This window comes from Prionailurus bengalensis, chromosome B3 (genome assembly GCF_016509475.1).
Source record: "Prionailurus bengalensis isolate Pbe53 chromosome B3, Fcat_Pben_1.1_paternal_pri, whole genome shotgun sequence".
NCBI classification, from domain to species: domain Eukaryota; kingdom Metazoa; phylum Chordata; class Mammalia; order Carnivora; family Felidae; genus Prionailurus; species Prionailurus bengalensis.
Window position 1 is genome coordinate 35,039,033 of NC_057355.1, and position 20,571 is coordinate 35,059,603.

A 20,571-nucleotide genomic window follows, 5' to 3' on the forward strand; every position below is an offset into this window, starting at 1 on the left:
AGGTGCGTTTCTGACAAGGTCCCGGGTGAGGCTGGGGCTGCAGGTCTGGGGACCACACTTTGAGAACCAGTGGTATAGGGCACGGCAGGAACCAAGTGTGTGACCTCACAGGGCGCACAGTCCAGGGTGGTTGTAGCAAGGGGACTAATGGTGGAGATGTCGGTCGGTGGGGGAGACCCCGGGAGGCACAGAAGCCCCTTAAGGTGCTGTCCGTGCCTGCCACCCCCAGAAGTCATCCCCACACTGACAAGTCAGAGGCGCTGCGCCCTCCCGTCTCCCCGCTCCGGGGCCCCGACGCGTGGGAGGAGGGAGCAGCGGGCGCTCGCTGGAGGAGCCGGGGTCCAGCGCATCTTTCCGGGACGTGCGCTGCGCGGGGACAGCGGAGGAAGTCGCCCTCCCCAGTCGCGGCCCCGCCCGCTCTGGCGCGCGGCTTGGCGGCCGGAGCGGCGGCGGCGGCGCCGCGGGGCGGGGCGCCGCGACCCCCGTCCCCTCCCGGGCGCGCTCGCAGCGCCCCCGCCCCCTCGCCGCAGTCGCCGCCGCCCGGCTGGCTCGGCCTCGCGGCGCGGGGACCGGCGGCGCCGCATTCCCGGCCGGTCCGCGAGCCATGGCCCAGGCGGGCGAGGAGGCGCTGCCCGGGCCCGAGCCCGCGGTGCAGATCCGCGTCGCCATCCAGGAGGCCGAGGACGTGGAGGAGCCGGAGGACGAGGAGGAGGGGACCGAGGCGCGCGGCGCGGGGGACCCGGCTCGGTACCTGAGCCCCGGCTGGGGCAGCGCCAGCGAGGAGGAGCCGAGCCGCGGGCACAGGTAGGCGCGGGGGCGCGGCCCGGCCGAGCGGGGGGCGCGGGGACAACTCCGCGGGCCGAGCGGCTCGAGTCGGCCGCGGCGGGGCCGCCGGCGCGGGGCGTCCCACCCGGGCGGAACCTGCTTTCGGCGGCTGTGGGGGCCCCGCTCCGCAGCTGTCACCCGCCCCGGCCGGGGCTCCTGGCGCTGGCGGCGGGGCTCAGGGGCCTGGACGTCGGCATGCCCTGGGACCCGGGAGGAAGTCCTTCCCGGGCCACCCTCGCCATCTCCTCCTCCCCCGGAGGAGGCTCTCGTTGCGTGCGCTCACCCGGGACCCTCCAAAAAGCCTGGTTCGGTCCCGTCTCCCCCCTAACCCTCCGAGAGTGGCCCACCTCCCCTGGAGAGGAGGGCCCTCACTGCCATTATCGCCCTGTTTATCAGTCCGAATGGGTGGGGGCAGGCCAGGCCCAGCTGACACTTGCTGCTGGGGGATCCGAGGAGTGATTCCACGGTGTAGCGAGCTCTCCTGCTCGGATTTGGAATCAGCTCAAGGCTTGCTGCTCGCCTTCTCGAGGGCCGGGGATTCCCATTTTCAGGCAGCCTCCCCCACCTGACTCCCATGCTTGCATCATCATCTTGCTGCCTTGTTGTTGGGTTCCTGAACGATGGGTAGTCTGGAGCTGTTATGGCTGTTGTAGGCCACCTGTCTAACGGTGCCAGTGGGCCCTGAGCTCTTGTCAACAGCCGGAGACCTCAGACCTATGTCCACTAACGCCCACGGCTTTCAGGTCTGTGGGTTCCCCCCCCCCCATATTCAATATCCCTCCCGATATTGAAAGGAGGTACAGTATGGAGTATCTGTGGATACCAGAGTAGCGCAGTGGTGGAACTTGCAAATTCTGGGAAATGCCAACAGGCACTTCGTAAGAGCCCTCTTTCTTCTGGGTTCCTGTGCCCATGCCTCTTAGCTCTCAGGGTTCTGCAGGATGATTCCCTGGCAGGCATAGCTTTACTTCACTGGCAGAGGACTCAACTGAAGGGCGTGAGGATACTGGGTCCAGAGCCATTCCCCGTCACTGGCTTGACCCCTCTGCAGCGTAAGGGGTCTGGATTTAGGCACCCAGAGATTCCGGGTGGTTCCGTGGAGACAGAGGTATTGGAGGAGGAGGAAAGGCCAGCCCAGCAGGTGAGAGTAGGAAAGCTGAGCCACAGCAGATGACACAGTAGCCACAGTCGACATAGCAGAACTCTGTATACTGTAAAGCTTGATTCATTCACTCATTCACTCAGCTCCGTGCTGAGTATTGAGAGTATAAAAATGATGACTCCACAGTCACTGACATCTCAGTCTTGAAGGGAAGGCAGTCACCTAGTCAAACAATTGCAGAAGTTACATAAAATCGCTCAGAGTGGCTGATCCCTTCTGATTTGATTTGCCTGTGACTCTGGCAAAGAGCTGTCCCCTATACTAGGGGACTAAGTTTTGAGAGATCTAGGAAAGATCCCTCTGTGGAAATCTAGGAGAAGTGATCCTCATTGGGTGGGCTTCCTACGCCCACCCCCACCCCCACCCCCACCCCCACCCCACCACTCTCCCTCCAGAGCCTCCCTTCGCTCCCAGCTCCAGGGACTTGGAGTCTCATGGAGCATTCAGTTTGAAGCGTTTCTTGCTGCCCACTGGCAGAGAGTTGACACTAGAAAACCCCTGGGGGGCCCTTTAGGGCGGTGGAGCCGACAGAGCCCAGCAGGCAGACGTCCAGAGCAGGAGAATGTAGCCAAGAACAGTATCCGTGCTGCCCCCTGTTTGGGCTAGCCTGGCACAGCATTCCCTCCCCTGCTCCCCCCCACTCTGTGTGGATACTTCTTGGCTTCTAAAGTCTGCAGGAGAAAGCCCAGGTTCCTAAAGCTGTTCCTAGAGATTTAGCACCCAGGTTTACCACCACCCTTGGCCCATTGTTTCTTTCCCTGCCTGGGTTAGCAATTCATACTGCCGCAGCACTAACCCATCTGGGTCCCTGAACACAGGGTGCAGTTTCGTGTCTACCTACCTTTGCACTCCCTCCTCTGGGGCTCTGATCGATTGCTTGGTTGATTGGTTGATTCACTGATCTCTAGTCCGCCTTAAAACCTCACTGCTTCATTCCCACTACCCCTACCCCCCCCCCCCCACAAAGCTGTTTGTTTCCTGCCCTCCCTGTTGCTGTTGCCATAGCACTCTGCACGTTTTGTACCTAGCACTTGCCTCGTTGTAACTGTATAATTCTGTCTCCTTCCCAAGAATGTGGACATCCTGAATTCAGGGACCAAGCTTGCCTTGTTCTCAGTGTATCCTCAGCACCCAGCATGTAGCGAGTGCTTCGGAATATTTGTTGAATGAATGCACGTCTCTATGATTGCATCACACCGTCGGGTTGAAATATTTGTGTGTTTTTCTTCCACCAAACGGAGATCCTTCAAGGCAGTGACCTTGCCTTAGTCCTCTCTACACCGCCAGTACTTAGCCCAATACTAGGTTTTTCCCTGGGGTACAAGCAATAGCGGAAATGAGAAAGGTGCTCTTTAGCCTTCTTCCCACGTCTTGCTCGCTAAACGGTGTCTTTCTTTTTATTGTCACCTTTGGGAAATAAAGATTTCAAACATACAACGTGAAAGAGTAGTAACGGTGAGCATTCAGATATCCACCATCTAGATATAACAGTTAGTAATATTTTGCCATATTTGTTTGATGGACATATGTATGGATTTCTCAGAACCATTTGAAAACAAGTTATACACAAGACTTACTATACCCTAAGCACTTTATTTTGGAGCTCTTAATAATGACATAGTATCCATAATGCTATTATTGCAAGGAAGAGAATTAACAGGGATTCTTTAGTGTAATCCCTAAAATGATCCAACAACCAGGTTCCTTATTTGGGTGTCCTCTGAGTCGTCCCACACTGCATTTTATAGATATTCCTTTTTGCCCTCCAACCAGAATCCGATCCAGGGAATGGCATTTGCCTATTATGTCCCTTTAGAATCTTCTCATCTAGAACATTCACATGTTTTTTTTTTAATGCATTGCTATTTTGAAATAAGAGGCCAGATGTCTCATTGAATGTTTCCCAGTTTGAATTGGCCTGATTACGGTGTCATCATCTGTTTAACTTGCTCCTTTGTTTGTTTGTTTTTTTTAATATTTATTTATTTTTGAGACCAAGAGAGAGCATGAGTGGGGGAGGGGCAGAGAGAGAGGCAGACACAGGATCCGAAGCAGGCTCCAGGCTCCGAGCTGTCAGCACAGAGCCCGATGCGGGGCTCGAACTCACAAACTGCGAGATCGTGACCTGAGCCGAGGTTGGACGCTCAACCGACTGAGCCACCGGGCGCCCCTAACTTGCTCCTTTGTACCCTGTGTTTCCTGTAAACTGGAAGTTAGGCTAAGGGCTTGGTTCAATTTGGATTAAACGTTTTGGCAAGAGCACCTCATAGGCAATGCCACGGACTTTTTGTTGCATTCACCTCAGGTGGCTGTCACCAAAGTGATGCTCTAATTTGACCGCTTGACTCAGAGACCACTTGATCTTTCCATTGTGATGCTGTGTCTCTTCTTTTGCAAGGAACAAGTGATATGGGGGTTCCTGTGAATATTCTTTCACCAGTACCCTTCACCTAATGGTTTTACCATCTACTGATCCTTGCCTGAGAGTCAACTCCTCAGGAATTACCAATTGGTGATTTTCTAATTTTATTAGCCTTTGTTCACTTATTAACTGGCATTTTTCTGTATCAGAGAGCCTTGCTCATCATCTGGGATTGAACAAGTGTCCCTCCTAATGAGGCAACATAAATGCTTAATGACCAGCTTTCAAAGAGAGGAGTGGCTGTAATAGTCATGTCAAATATTATAAATTAGAGCCCTCCTTTGGGGCTCTCCTCGATTCATCGATTTTTATTTGCTTTTTGAAAATTAGTTACATTCATTCTTTTTGATGTTCAAAATGTCCTTGATTAAGTAGGGAGACCCCTTCAGGTTGGCTTCAGGATAGCCTTTTGGAACAAGCCCTTTCGTTTCTGAGCACTTTCTTGTTTTCTCTTGCTAGATATTCTGGGCTTATACTTGGTACTTTTCCTATTCTGGTCATGGGACCCAGCCATTTCCACAGGAATCCTTGTGGCTAGTATTTTTCAAATACTAGCAGGAGGGTATTTAGAAACCAAGACCTGGAATTAAGAGTGCTAATTTCTAGTGGGGCAACACTGGTTTTAGACCCTTTCCGTAGAGCTGGGAAATGCATTTTAGAAAATAACTTAATGTTGATAATTCCAATTCATATTTAACATAATAGGGTTTTTTATTTACTTTTATTTTTTTTTACACTGACAATCTTGATTCTGAATAACATTCACATATTTATTTGTTTGCTGTGTCTTCCAATGTGTAAAAATGATTTACAACTATAATACTAAATATGAGCATGAAGAATACAATCACTGAAGCACACCTTCATTTAACAGACAGAAACATCTAGGCTCCTTTCTCTTCGGGATGTTTCTGGGACATTGCACGAGCTATCTTTTCTCTGCTCTGGATGATGATAATGAAAGGCTCCATTTATTAATGCCAACTGTGTACCAGATGTGGAACTAAATACAATGTAAACATTTCTGCTTCACACCGCAAACCATTTAGACCTGCAGAGACGTCCACTGGTTGCACTCCTTTTGCAGGCGCTAGGAAGATTCCAGAAGAGCATGGCAGAAGACAGGGTTAGAGAAGAAGGTCATGATGTCTGTAATAACAAAGAACCCATTGGCCACCCAGACATAGCATGGGGCCTCTGCTAGTGGCATCCAAAATATAATTGTTCCCATACTGCCTTTTCCAAACTTGGACACATTCCCGTGTATGTTTCCAACTTGTCTCTATGAAAAACCTTTCTTTTTGGAATCTGTCCTTGTGTTTTTATATTGCACGATCAATTTTGTTTACCTTTTGAACCTTTTCTGCCTCGTTATCTTTTCCTAAAGGCAAGTCAAAAGGTTGCTCCTTTTTGTTCAATATCTTCCTTCTTGTTGTCCGCCATTTTCTTGGTATTGGTGGCCAAAGCACCATACTCGACTAGACCATCTGCAAAGATAGGTGATGAATCCAAGAAATCTTTGCTGTACGGAAAGCTATAGTGAGGAGCTCACTATTCCCCCGTTTTATTTTGGATATTTTTATTCATAAGGTGTCATTTGAATAACCACTTAATTAATATCTCCAGATTATCTTGAGATTTTATGAGAAAGGCAGCCCTGGAGATTTATGTTGTACTTATTTCCCTAGATCATCTGTAAATATGATTAATATTTCTTTTTTTAATATTTTATTTTTATTTTTTTTTCAACGTTTATTTATTTTTGAGACAGAGAGAGACAGAGCATGAACGGGCGAGGGGCAGAGAGAGAGAGGGAGACACAGAATCGGAAACAGGCTCCAGGCTCTGAGCCATCAGCCCAGAGCCCGACGCGGGGCTCGAACTCACGGACCGCGAGATCGTGACCTGGCTGAAGTCAGACGCTTAACCGACTGCGCCACCCAGGCGCCCCAATATGATTAATATTTCAATACTGATCTGTGGAGCCCCATCATCTGTTTTGAAGTGTACCTCCTCATTTCTACCCTTTAATTTCTAGCAAGTTTACCGTTACAAAAAAAGAACACGTCAGTACTCCTAACTTACAATGGTTTATTTAAAAGGAAACAAGACTGTAAACGTAAAACTTTTTTTCAAAGTCCTCTTGAAAGACCACTAATGGCTTATTCACCGGTAACCATACTTCCTGTCTCAAAGAATCCTGCAGATTTGCCCTTACAGAAACGATTCACTTTACACTGGTAATACTTTGTAAATTCCTACTATGTCGGTTCGTGCCAGAATGAAGGACACTGATACGGTTCAAGGGCACTAATAAGATATGCACACGGTAGCTCCGATACAAGTACAGGCAAGGGTTAGGAGAAGTTGAAATGATTTGCTTCCTGAGAGAGTTGCTTTGAGATGGGGCTTGATGTATGACAGGGATTTGGACCTGAGAGATAAGGCAAGATGTTTAAGGAGATGGAACAGTATGCCCAAAGGGACAGAGTCCAGAAACCTGGTGGCGCAGAGATCTGTGAATCTTTTACATGCTTTTATTTTAGAGCAAAGGATCTGAAGGGAAATAGACAAAAATACCTTTGGAAGCTGCTTACAGCCAGATTCTAAATGAATCTGAATAAAGGGCTAAAGACTTTGGATTTTATTTAATAGAATAGAAAACATTAGTATTAGTATTAGAGTAGAGCAGGGACATAGCGGTTCTTCAGAACATGTAATAAGGCACAGAGTGGAAGAGGCTTAACCCAAAATACAGCAAGAGTGGAAGCAGAGGGAGATGGCGGGAGGTGGGAAGACAGAACCCTAGAAAGGTTCTGGTTAGGAAATATGTGAAGGATGCAGGGATTAAAAAGGATGTTGATATCCAAGAGGTAATTTAAATTCTTCCTTTAGAACCATTGCCTTACCTCTCTGCCTGACCATAAAAAGGAGCAACCAACATCACTGTTTACGTGCAAGGAGGAAAGGAAGAAACAAGGTTATTTTCTGAAGGCGCCGAACGAATCAGCTCATGATCTGGGGTTGCTAAGGTAGAGCTTGTACCTGCAGAGTAACTCCTTCTCCATATAAAGCCCGTATTTAATCACTCCCTGCCTATGCACCCTAAAGGGGAGCCTTCCAGTTGGCATGTGCCATCCATGGATATAGAACCAGCTAGGAAGAAAATCAGAGTATACAGCTGTGGAGGGAACCGATATGGACCTGCCAAGAAAAAGCAACCCAGACCTCCCTTCACTCTTCGAAATGAATAGCCACGGAGCAGAACTCCCCACCTCTTAAGTGTGGACTGTATACAGTGACTCCCTTCCAAAGTGCACAGTATGGAAAGAGAGGGGGGAGCAGTAACTTCACAGTGGAGACACAAAATAACACTACCGCAGCCAGGGTCACCGTCCACAGTGATCAGGTATGTTGATAGTCCCCTTGATATCCTGTGATGAGAATGGAAGTTTACCTCGGTGCTTCTCTTCCCTAAAAGCCATACCCACCGTCTAATCCTAAAAAAATATATCAGATAAATCCCAAATGCAGAGCTGTCTACAGTATATCTGACCAGTACTTCTCAACACAGTCAAGGTTATCAAAAATAAGGAAAGCCCGAGAAACTGTCTCAGCCAGGAGAAGCCTGGGAGACACAACAACTACTTGGAATCTAGTATCCTGGATGGGATCCTGAAGGAGAAACAGGCCACTAGGTAGAAACTAAGGAAATCTGAATAAGGTATGGACGTTAGCTAATAATAATGTATTCGTATTAGTTCGTTAACTGCTTTGTAATAACACAAGATATTAATAATAGAAGAAGCCTGATGTGGGATACATGGGGACTCTCTGTACTCTTTTCACCATTTTTCTATAAATCTGAAATTATCCTATAACAAGTTTATTTAAACAGATTTTGAATAAAGAAAAGGTGAATTGTTTACCAATCACATGAAGAAAACCAATTACATGAAATTAAGTGAAAAACTGATCCCAGAAGATATAGAGGTGATGCTGTTGGAAACAAAGAGACTTTTGGGGCGCCTGGGTGGCTCAGTCGGTTGAGCGTCCGACTTCGGCTCAGGTCATGATCTGGCAGTTTGTGAGTTCCAGCCCCGCATCGGGCTCTGTGCTGACAGCTCAGAGCCTAGAGCCTGCTTCGGATTCTGTGTCTCCCTCTCTCTAACCCTCCCCTGCTTGTGCTCTGTCTCTCTCTCTCTCTCTCTCTCTCTCTCTCTCTCAATAATAAATAATAAACATTAAAAAAAATTTAAAACAAAGAGACTTTTAAAAATGTAGACTCTGGAGAGTGCCCCAAGAGGGAATTTAAGAGACTGCATCCACAAAATAAGAACAGGATGCTTTTAAAAAGGAGCAGTTTGAAAACATAAAAGAGTTCTTGGAGAATACATAATTCCTGAAATTAAACAATTCATCAAAAATGATTAGAAGGTAATGTCAGAAAATCTCTTGCAATGTAAATCAAAGACAAAGACCACGAGGTCAATACGAAAAAGAGGGTAAGAGTCATAGAGGATTGGGGCGCCTGGTGGGCTCAGTCAAGCATCCCATTTCAGCTCAGGTGGTGATCTCACAGTCTGTGAGTTTGAGCCCTGCATCGAGCTGTGTGCTGACAGCTCAGAGCCTGGAGCCTGCTTTGGATTCTGTGTCTCCCACTCTCTCTGCCCCTCCCAAATCACACTCTGTCTCTCTCACTCTCAAAAATGAATACATGTTGGGGCGCCTGGGTGGCTCAGTCGGTTGGGCGTCCGACTTCAGCTCAGGTCATGATCTCGCGGTCCATGAGTTCGAGCCCCGCGTTGGGCTCTGTGCTGACAGCTCGGAGCCTGGAGTCTGATTCTGATTCTGTGTCTCCCTCTCTCTCTGCTCCTCCCCTGTTCATGCTCTGTCTCGAAAATAAATAAACATTAAAAAAAAAATTAAAAAAAAAATGAATACATGTTAAAAAAAATTAAAAAAAAAAAAGAGTTATAGAGGATCAATCCAGGTGGTCAACTAACAGGACTTTAAGAAAGAAATGCAATCTTGGCAAATGCCTCCACCCTGCACAGATCAGTGTTTGTACCATCATAAAGGTAAACACAACTGATTAACTTTCTACTTTTAGTATCTATAGACAAAACTTGGAATATTAGTTACAGAGTAGAATGTAAATATGGACCATGACAAAATAACATAAAGGTACATCTGGGAGAATTTGAAAGGTTGGAAATGGAAGGAGAGGGAAAGAACACACCTATCGTATGTAGTGAGGAAGTGAGAAGTATCATTTAATGTTGATGGAATAAGGAACAGAATTTTAAATGTATTATTTTAAAACACAATTAGAAGGCCATTAAAAAAAAACCAAAATAATATAAAATTTTAAAAATTGGAAAAAGAGGCTTTGGGAGACGAGTGACCCCAATGTTGAAAATTGGCATGTGAGGAGTAGAATGAGCATATTTTATAGAACCATAAGGCAACTCTCCTAAGAACTAAATGGTTGACTAGAGGTTGCCTTTAGGGAGGAGAGGTGAAGTTGGAGAGGGTGGCGGCGGGGGGGGGGGGGGGGTGGATCCGTTGCTTTCTTTGTAAGTTATGCACTATGTTGTTTCATCTTTTGCTTTGTGTTGTTTATTTCACTTTAGTGTTTAAGATTCATTTTTGATGAGCTATTAATAGTGTCCAAGGGAGAAGTAATGAGGACAGTTGGAATGGAAAAGGGAACAGATGGGAGACACCGCAGAATAAAATCAACACTTGATAATTGGCTCGATGTGGGGGCAAAAAGAGAGGGCTAAAAGATGCATCTTGGGTTTTGAGCCTAAAAGCAGAGAAGAGTGAATAGGGAAAGTAGTCAGTGGGGCAGTTTGGGAGGAAAGATACATGGTTTTTGCAGGACGGTTGTAATTGACAGAAAGTTACCAACATTCTTATTTAAGAGATATAAACTTCTTTAATGTTCGTAAAGGGTACTGGTCTTTTCTCATTCAAAGGCTGTTGCACGAAGCAGGAAAGAAGGCAGCGTGCTCCCAGATGTGCAAAAAGGCCTTGCCTCTCAGGATCCCCCTTTGGAGATATACAGTTGCCGATGACAGCACCCATGTAGTGAGGGGGTCCTTAGGGTGCAAGGACCTCGCAGAATGGTTCTGAGTCAGCTCAGAAACTGTCTAGATTTGAAGTTTTAATGGGCTGTCCAAGTGGAAGCATCAGGCAGGCAGCTAGGAATTGAGGATGGGGTCTCAGGCATGAGAGAAGGATGGAGGGGTAGGTAGAGGCAGATTTGAATTGGATGTGCTGTCCGGCAGCTGAAACCTATTGGTTGCCAGGGGATAAAGGGTCAAGGATAGATCCTTGGAGAAATGGGAGCAGAATGAGGAGACCGAAAGGGCAATTAGATGGGGAGAAGAATCAGAAAAGGACAAATCACAGAAGCCCAGGGCGAGAGGTACCGAGAAGAAAGAGGTCAACAGCGTCCCATCCTGCCACAGGGGTAAGAGGACCAAGGTGGAGAAAAGGCCCCTGGGTGCGATGGATGCTTCGGCAGATGCCCAGACACATAGAACAAGCTTGTGGGGAGGGAGGCATGTCCCAGGGAGGTCTGGGCAAGTCTGCTTCGATGAACGTCATCTTCTCAACCAAGTTTGTCATAGAATCCTCTGCAGGGAGTAAAGGCTTCCCATGACAGACCTTGGAAAGAACGGGAGGCTCTAGAATGGGCACTGGAGAAATTGAGAAATTACATCCCCATCCTTCCATTATGTTTTATTTGTGTATGAGATAACTTTAAAAAAATATTTATTTTATTTATTTTTGAGAGACAGAGAAAGCGTGAGTGGGGAATGGGCGGAGAGAGGGAGACCCGAAGCAGGCTCCAGGCTCTGAGCTGTCAGCACAGAGCCCCACACGGGGCCCAAACCCACGAACTATGAGATCACGACCTGAGCCAAAGTCGGATGCTTAACCAACTGAGCCACCCAGGAGCCCCTCCATTGGATTTGTGACTTCCCTGTGCCCTGATAGATCCTGTTTTTTTTTTTTCAACATTTATTTATTTTTGAGAGACAGAGACAGAGTGTGAGCAGGGGAGGGGCAGAGAGAAAGGGAGACACAGAATTCAAAGCTGGCTCCAGGCTCTGGAGAGCATAGAGCCCCACGCAGGGCTTGAACTCACAGACTGCGAGATCATGACCTGAGCCTAAGTCCCCTGCTTAACCAACTGAGCCACCCAGGTGCCCCATGAGATTACTTTTTGTAATAGCCTCAACTACTCTAGTTGCGGAGTAGGACTTACTAGTGTGTGGGTGCCTTTGATGGTCTGGTCACCTCTGATATACTTGCGATTTGTAGTAAGTTAGACCATTTTGCTAATATCTGAGTCCACTCAAAGCTCTTCACTGGTCATTATCATACACCTCATCCCAACTCCTCTGTATTCTCATCCTTGTCATTGGGGCTCAGACTTTCCCATGCGTTTGTAGTTATTGTATCTGGTGTATTCAACTTATCTAGTTGAACTGCTTTTTAGAGTGTGAACTTTCTCTAATAGAGTGAAAATCCGTTCTGCCATGAATGCTGTTGGTGGCTCGGTGTCTGCATCCCTCCCAGGAGATGCTCTCCCTACTCAGAACGTGTTAATGGAGACTCCGGGCCTGATGGTCATGTTACTGGAAATCAAGCAGCCACATAGGAAAGTGGTAATTTTTTTTTCTGGAAGTAATTAAAAAAAAATTTTTTTTAACATTTATTTATTTTTGACAGACAGAGAGAGAGAGAGAGAGAGAGAGAGGGACAGAATCCGAAACGGGCTCCAGGCTCTGAGCTGTCAGCACAGAGCCCGACACGGGGCTCGAACTCACAAACCGTGAGATCATGACCCGAGCCGAAGTCGGATGCTTAACCGACGGAGCCACCCAGGCGCCCCTCTGGAAGTGATTTTTAACCAATCCTTTTCGTTGAATAAGATATGTATGATAGTGGATAGTACATAATTTAATGTGGTAATTAAACATACAAAAAAGAAGCCACCTTCTAGAGCTTCGAATTAATGGTGTCACCTATGAGGCAGATCGTCACAAAGTCCCTATATGTTTATGGTTTTGAAGTGTTTGTAATCCCTTGGTGGAAGGTTTGCCTGCCTAAAGAAGCTTTGCTCAGGATTTCTTTGGCTTGCTCTCATATCCTAAGATTCTCAGGGAGAGGGGAAGGAAGTCTGTCCAGCTGGAGCTACTGGTGGGTATGGGTTTCATTTAGAAAGGCCCTGGTGAATGGGATCGTTTCCCGATTCCATGGCAGGGTCCCGACGACACATGGAAAGGATATGTGTGCTGGCTTTGGGACAGAAAATTGGAGCTTCAGTCCTAGATGTGAGGTGCAAATGAATGTACCTATCACCTACTCGGTTCTCAGGGTGTGCCAGGCATTCACATGAGCATTTCCACGTATTAGTTGATTTACTGTTCGTAACAGTCCTATCAGGAGAGTGACGATAACAGAACTGAGGTGTGGCAGGGAGTGGGGTTCCTTGCCTGAGTTGACTCAGTTAATAAATGGTGGCGTCGGGATTCGAACCCCCATGGTCTACCTCTAGGATTGGGACTCTTAGTGAGTCTGCTAAATTACCTTCCAGAAATCAGGATTGGGGGGTGGAGTGGGGAGGGAAGAATAAGGAGGGAATGTGAAGAGCATCCCGTCAATGGCACAGCAGCACAGAAACGTTCATAGACGGTGTTGTTATTTTAGTGACCCTCGGTCCACCTTAAAAACAAAAGCTTGATTTCTTGGCTCGTTGGGCACAGTTTAGCCCCTTGTGATCACCAGGTGATACCGCCTCTGAGGAGCGCAGTTCGAGTGGGAGCCAGTGAAGTTTCCTAGAGCTGCACCACAAACTGGGTGGCTTAGAACCACGGAATGTATTGCCTCACATTCTGGAGGCCGGAAATAGGGAATCCGGGTGTCAGCAAGATGCACTCCCCTCGAGGGTCTGTTCTGGGCCAGTCCCCTGGCTTCTGGTGGTTTGCTGGCCACCCTTGACGGTCCTGGACTTTGCTCATCACCCCCATTTCCACCTTCATCCTCACGCGGCGTTCTCCTTGTGTGCGCGTGCCCAGATTTCCCCTTTTGATGAGACGCCGGTCGTAGTGGATTGGGGCCACCCTGCTCTGGTGTGACCTCGTCTTTAACTGATTACATCTACAGGGCCCCATTTCCGAGTAAGATCACATCCTGACATACAGGGCTTTGGGACTTCAACGCAAGAAATTTGGAGGGGGGGAGGGGGACAGCAGTTCAGCCTGTAACCTTCCCCCCGCCCCGTGTCTCCTTCTGGCCTCAGTGGCACCACCACAAGTGGGGGCGAGAACGAGCATGAAGACGGGGAGCAGGAGTGGAAGCCCCCAGACCAGGAGTTGATCAGGAAGCTGGTGGATCAGATCGAATTCTACTTTTCTGATGCAAACCTGGAGAAGGACGCCTTCCTGCTAAAGCACGTGAGGAGGAACAAGCTGGGGTATGTGAGTGTCAAGCTACTCACATCTTTCAAAAAGGTAAGCCTTCATCCTCACGCGCTGCCTCCAGGATTTCAGGGGTGTTTGGGGGTTTCAGTTCTCAGTCTTGTTTGCCCACAGGATACCTGACGACTAGCGATTTTTTGCCCCCTGACGTAGAGAAACATGATCAAGAGTAGAGATTTAGGATCGTTATTAGCAACATCGCGGGGGAGCCTGGGTGGCCCAGTCAGTTAAAGCATCTGTCTTCCGCTCAGGTTATGATTTCATGGTTCATGGGTTCAAGCCCCCCATCAGGCTCTGTGCCGACAGCTCAGAGCCTGGAGCCTGCTTCGGATTCTGTGTCTCCCTCTCAATCTGCCCCTCCCCGGCTTATGCTCTCTCTCTCTCTCTCAAAAAGAAATAAACATTAAAAAAAAAAAATGACAGTGAGTATCTTCCCAAGTATTAAAAGGGGCCTGGGTGTTGGGACAAATGTCAGCCGGTGGCAGTTGTGAAATGATAGTGCTTGCTCTTAGTAAAGTTCAAGCACTCTTGCCAGGCAAGTGGGTGACCAGGAGGGTGCTGTGCCGGGACACGGGGACTCTGTGGCCTGGAGAGACACCTACTGGGCCTAGAATTACGTGAAACCCAAGCTTTTCACCTACCCAGTCGAATGAATAGGAAGAGGAAGAAGGAATGCCCAGAACTCAGGGAGAAGAACCTTCAAGACTCCAGCAATGTTTGTAAGACCAACATTCTCACCTATACAATGGGGACGTTGGGTATCTGATGCTTGCCGCCATCTGGGCCACAGACCGCACGTCCCTCCGGTGCACAGACCCAGCAACTGGACTGTGCGTGAATTCCCTACTTCTCAAAGTGTGGACGGACTAGCTGGAGCCAGCACCGTGCGTCGTCCGTGGGGGAAGCGTATTTACCAGAATGGAAAAGCACCACATGGCCCGTTGCATAACGGGATGTGTAACAGCTGGGTCCCAGCCAAGCCGCCTGTGCCCTTGGTCAGACATTCCCGGAGGAGAGCTTCTCTCCGTGGAGCTGTTCTCTGCCTCACCTGCTGGTAGAGTCGGCCCTCTCCTCTTGCTCTCTGGCCTTCATTCATTCATCAAACCTATTCATGCCGCACCCTGAGTGCTGCCTTAGGCACAGGATACATGACATGAATGGGTTCTCTGCCCTTGCAAAGTCCAGGAAAGGCGAGAGATCAGTGAAGGATTGCAATATGACCAAAGGCAGTGAAAGAACAAAGTAGCGAGTAACCCTGCCTGGATCATCGAGAAGCCTTCCCAGAAGTGGTGACGTTGAAATAGGATCTTGGAGGGGCCGCCTGGGTGGCTCCGTCGGTTGAGCGTCCGACTTGGGCTCCGGTCATGATCGTGAGTTCGAGCCCCGCGACGGGCTCTGTGCTGACAGCTCAGAGCCTGGAGCCTGCTTCGGATTTTGTGTCTCCCTCTCTCTCTGGGCCCCTTCCCTGCCCGCACTCTGTCTCTCTGTCTCTCTCAAAAATAAAGCAACATAAAAGAAAGAAAGAAAGAAAGAAAGAAAGAAAGAGGATCTTGGAGGGTGACTAGGAGTTACCAGGGTATAGGAGAAGGAGGGAAGGGGCACTTCGTGTCGCAGTGGAAAAGTCTCCCCTTCCTCCTGCGCGTCTCCTTTGCCTCACACCGCGAGCACACGCTGACGCCAGATGTGCCTGTGGGGGGAGGGCATCCCCACCCAGCAGTTCTGCGTCTACCTGGAGACAGCACCAGGCCCTCCAGGGTAAGGCCCACAGCTAGTCACCTAGGTTACCCACAGCTTCTGTCCAACGTGGCTGCCCATCAGAGGTTCCCATGACCTCCTCCCCTTTGGATTTGATCATTTGCTAGAATAGCTCACAGAGCTCAGGGCAACACTTACTTACGTTTACCAGTGTAATACAGGATATGATAACAGATACAAACAACCAGATGAAGAGATACCCGGAACGAGACCCCGAATGCAGGAGCTTCTGTCCCAGAGGAATTGGGGTGCATCATCCTCCATCTGGAAGTGCCCTGAACCCCAAGGTATTGGAGTTTTCAGGGAGGCTTCCTCATGTGGGCTTGATCAACCATTATCTCAATTTCCTGCCCCTCTCCCTTCCCTGAAAATCGCAAGCTTCTAACCGCGATTTGGTCTTTCTGGTGACCGGCCGTCGACTAGGAGCCATCCAGAAGCCCACCCAGAGTCGCCTCATCAGAACAAACGGTACTCCTAGTGTTCTTATGACCTGGGAATGTACCGGGTGCCAGCAACCCCATGCCAAGAACGGGGACAAAGAGCGATGTATATGTATTTTAGGGAGGTACTATTTCATCATTCTCTGGGAGGCCCAAGAGAATGGGAGGCCCAAGAGAATCATTCTCTGGGAGGCCCTATTTACGAGGGCTTTTCTTTGTTGAAAAGTGGCTGCACAGTAGCCATAGACTCCCCAACACCTTCAAAATGAGAACAGAGACCCTTTTCGTTCTCACTTTTTTTAACGTTTATTTATTTTTGAGAGAGCGAGACAGAGTGGGAGCGGGGGGGAGGGGCAGGGAGAGAGAGAGGGAGACACAGAACCCCAGGCAGGCTCCAGGCTCTGAGTGGTCAGCCCAGAGCCCGATGCGGGGCTCGAACTCACAAACCAGGGGATCATGACCTAAGCCAAAGTCGGACGCCTAACCAGCTGAGCCACCCGGGCGCCCCCAAGGCTATTTTCATTCTAAAGGCTTTCCTGCTAATCATCATAGGAAATGCATAGGACGAACAGGGGAATTGCAGTTTCTGAAAATGCTAGCAGGTTCTAGTGACTGCACAAAGATATCACCTCCCTGGCTCCTCCTCTTGAGTGGTGCCGGACACGCCTTCTAACGGCTCACAGACAGGCCTAGGATGTTCGGACTATCACGGAGATTTCCCAGTGGACTGTGCTCCTGGCTCCGGAGGGATATCGGGTGCTTTCTAGAGCCCGCTTCTCTCTCGATCGTGTGTGGTCTTCTGCGAGCTTCTCTAGCCCTCGGAGCAGGGCAGTACTGGCCTTCCCTCGAGCACGCCTGGCTCAGAGTCCAGGTCGAGGCAGGAGCTCCTCTTCCTCTCCCCCACTGGCTTTGGAGAAGGCTCCCTGGCGTCCCATCCTCAGCGAGCTACTGCCTAGCTTCCTCACCACCTGGCAGTGACCTTCCATCATCACCCTCACCCCTTCTGGAGCCCTGATCGGCCCCGTTCGCCTGAAGTCCGACCCTTTGCCTGGACCTCTGCCCACCTTCTGTCCTTGGTGTGTGCCGTGGACATCAGCCCGTGGGTTCTGTGTGTAGGTGACTTGTGGTTCCCACACCCCTAAGCCCACATCTGGGCCGTGTCACCCAGAGGCCACAGGCTCGAGCGGACAGCGCCCTGTCTGCAGGAGCCTGCCTGTACTGAGAGCTCTGCGAGGTTCCCCCCCGACACTGCCCTGTTAGGGAGCCTCCCACATTGAGTTCTGGGAAGTTCCTGTTTGGTCTCAGGGTTCCTCTGCAGAGTGGCTGTGTTGGCCTGGCCTCCGAGGACGGATGCAGGGTGATCTCGCCATTCCTGGCTCAGGTTACCCACCCCACCCACCTCCACAGTTCCTGCGGGATGCGATGACTCATTCTCCCTGGCATTCCCTCCAGCGGAAGTGGGCCTCTTGAAAATTACTGTTTTACAGCATAAATATAGCCTTCATATACTGCGCGTTGATACGCACAGTTTCCACTCAGGGAGGAGGGAGGGAGGGACTATTTCATCATTCTCTTTGAGGCCCTAGTTGGGTTTCACTCCAAGTTGAAACAGTCCACATCATTTTCAGGAGATATTCCAGTGAAATATGAAAGCTCTTTTGGAACCTTCTGGGTATCCAACGCATAAACGGAGAAACACAACTTCAGAAAAGCGTTTCAATGTTAAAAATCTCCGAGCCCTGTCAAAACGATAGCACGTGATGTTTGAAATGATGATAGCACATGATATTTATTGCGTACTCGCCATGAGCTTGACACCGTTCTAAGTTGTGCATAACGTGTGTCTGGATGTAGGTACGTATGTATCGATTTATTCATTCACTCCTCGCGACAACGCTGTGAGGCGGGCACTGTAAACGTGTCCATTTTACAGATGGGGGAGTTGAGGCACCGAGAGGTGGGAAAACGTCAGGTCTTACCGCCGGCCGGAGGTGGGCTTTGGATTTGTGTATCTAACAGCCTTGTCCCAGGTCCTACAGGCTTAACCTCTAAACTTGCGTGGACTAGACTGTCCCCATCACCACAGAAAGTTGTGCTGGACGGCACTGCTCCAAACTGTGCTGCCTGGCTTGACATTGTGGAGCGCTCACTAGATTTTTGAATGCCTGCACACAGCGGGTGTGATTCTAGTGACCAGTGTTATGGGGAGGGAGGGAGGTAGGGGAGGGAGATTATAGAGGACACGAGAGGGGCAAAGACGATAGGTACCATTTCAGAGGTTGGTTTGTCTTCTTCAGGTGAAACACCTGACCCGGGACTGGAGAACCACGGCACACGCCTTGAAGTACTCGATGAGCCTCGAGTTGAATGAGGACCACCGGAAGGTGAGGAGGACCACCCCCGTCCCGCTCTTCCCCAACGAGAACCTGCCAAGCAAGATGCTCCTGGTCTACGATCTCTACCTGTCCCCCAAGCTCTGGGCCCTGGCCACGCCCCAGAAGAATGGAAGGGTGCAGGAGAAGGTGATGGAACACCTGCTCAAGCTCTTCGGGACCTTCGGAGTCATCTCATCAGTGCGGATCCTCAAGCCGGGGAGGGAGCTGCCCCCTGACATCCGGAGGGTCAGCAGCCGGTACAGCCAGGTGGGGACCCAGGAGTGCGCCATCGTGGAGTTCGAGGAGGTGGAGGCGGCCATCAGAGCGCATGAGTTCATGGTCACGGAATCTCAGGGCAGGGAGAACATGAAAGCCGTCCTGATTGGGATGAAGCCACCCAAAAAGAAACCTCCCAAAGACAAGAACCAGGATGAGGAGCCCACCGCGAGCATCCACCTGAACAAGTCCCTAAACAAGAGAGTCGAGGAGCTTCAATACATGGGTGACGAGTCTTCCGCCAACAGCTCCTCTGACCCCGAGAGCAACCCCACGTCCCCCATGGCCGGCCGGCGGCACGTGGTCACCACCAAGCTCAGCCCTGCTGGCCACCAGAATCTCTTCCTGAGCCCCAACGCCTCCCCGTGCTCCAGTCCCTGGAGCAGCCCCTTGGCTCAACGCAAAGGTGTTTCCAGAAAATCCCCTCTGGCTGAGGAAGGGAGGCTGAACTGTAGCACCAGCCCTGAGATCTTTCGCAAGTGCACGGATTATTCCTCCGACAGCAGCATCACTCCCTCCGGCAGCCCCTGGGTTCGGAGGCGCCGCCAGGCCGAGATGGGGACACAGGAGAAGAGCCCCGGGGCGAGTCCCCTGCTGTCTCGGAGGATGCAGACTGCCGATGGGTTACCTGTGGGGGTGCTGAGGTTGCCCAGAGGCCCTGACAACACCAGAGGGTTCCACGGAGGACACGAGAGGGGCAGGGCCTGTGTATAAATACCTTCTATTTTTAATACCCGCTCCATCAAGATACCCGGCATGATACAGAATGCGATTAGGTCCCCTTTGACAGATTTTGTATACGTGTAGACCTCTTAATTTATATATTTGTAATGTACATAGGTTGTCTGCTACGCCATGGTTTTAAGAGCACCTTCTAGTTCAGAACAACCAGCATGACCTTTATTTTGATGATGCCCAACGTGTATGAATGTTGCGGCTCCGCAGAGCTGTGGGACAGAGGCTCCTCCAGGGCGGGTCGGGCGGTGGGTCTCTTCCTCAGGACAGAGCTCCTGCCTGCGGTGACTGAGCCGACCTCGGCTGGCCACGCAAGAGCTTCCTGAGGACCCCCAGGAGCTCTGTTGTGTAATGGCAACTCGTTCAGCCGGTAGCATGGTGTCTCATGGGACCAAATGTATATTTCCTGTCAAGTCAATAAATAATAAAACATCCGACTGGGAGTCCTGCCTCTGAAGTCCTAGATCGCGTCGGACAGAAGTCTGTGCCCCTCTGACAAGGCTGTGGGTGGTAGGTCAGGAGGCCCTGAGGAGCTTAACGGAGACGCATCTCTTGGAGGTCCTGCCCAGGGCAGCCCTGGGGCTCTCCTTGAGGCTCTGGCAGCCTGAGAGGTCGGCAGAGTTTGTGCAGATATGAGTACCACGTCTCTTCGTCACAGTGAATCCTACCCGGGCAGAGGCAGCTGGATACGGTCCCCAGGCTGGCTCCTTTTCCTTGGTGAATGTCATGGTCACTGGCAGCTTCTGGTGTAGAAAGAGCAGTGGCCTGGACTTGAGCGTTGGCTTATCCACTTGCCCTTTGGGGGAGTTTAGACAAGTGCCGTTTAATGAACTTTGTGGACACTTATTGAACGGTGATTAGATGCCAGGGGCTATGCTTGGAGTTTTCCATGCATTATCTCATTTAATCCCCCCCCCTCCCCGCCCAAACCATGCAAGAAACTTTCAGATATTCTCCCCTTTTTACAGCGGAAGAAACAGACTTTATGTGGGTAACTAGCTTGTCCAGGGCCTAAGGGCTAGGTTAGTAGAGCTGGCTTGAACCTAGCAGTCTGGCTCCAGAGCCCATACTCTTAGCCACC

The 20,571-nt window shown here is 50.0% G+C and overlaps 1 protein-coding gene across 1 annotated transcript; it reads left to right on the plus strand.

The window, feature by feature from the left end:
* Positions 1–467: 467 nt before the first annotated feature.
* On the plus strand, positions 468–19,924 carry LARP6 (La ribonucleoprotein 6, translational regulator). The gene is made up of 3 exons (XM_043554023.1): positions 468–804; positions 13,732–13,942; positions 18,402–19,924. Exons 1-3 carry the CDS (start codon positions 605–607, stop codon positions 19,467–19,469), a joined length of 1,479 nt encoding a protein of 492 aa, XP_043409958.1. The 5' UTR covers positions 468–604; the 3' UTR covers positions 19,470–19,924.
* Positions 19,925–20,571: the final 647 nt, after the last annotated feature.

What these genes read in the sequence shown, in the direction of transcription:
- LARP6 (XM_043554023.1), top strand. Translation starts at nt 605, where the DNA reads ATGGCCCAGGCGGGCGAGGAGGCGCTGCCCGGGCCCGAGCCCGCGGTG. An exon ending in GAGCCGAGCCGCGGGCACAG is followed by an intron (nt 805 to 13,731) that starts GTAGGCGCGGGG and finishes TTCTGGCCTCAG; the next exon opens with TGGCACCACCACAAGTGGGG. An exon ending in TACTCACATCTTTCAAAAAG is followed by an intron (nt 13,943 to 18,401) that starts GTAAGCCTTCAT and finishes TGTCTTCTTCAG; the next exon opens with GTGAAACACCTGACCCGGGA.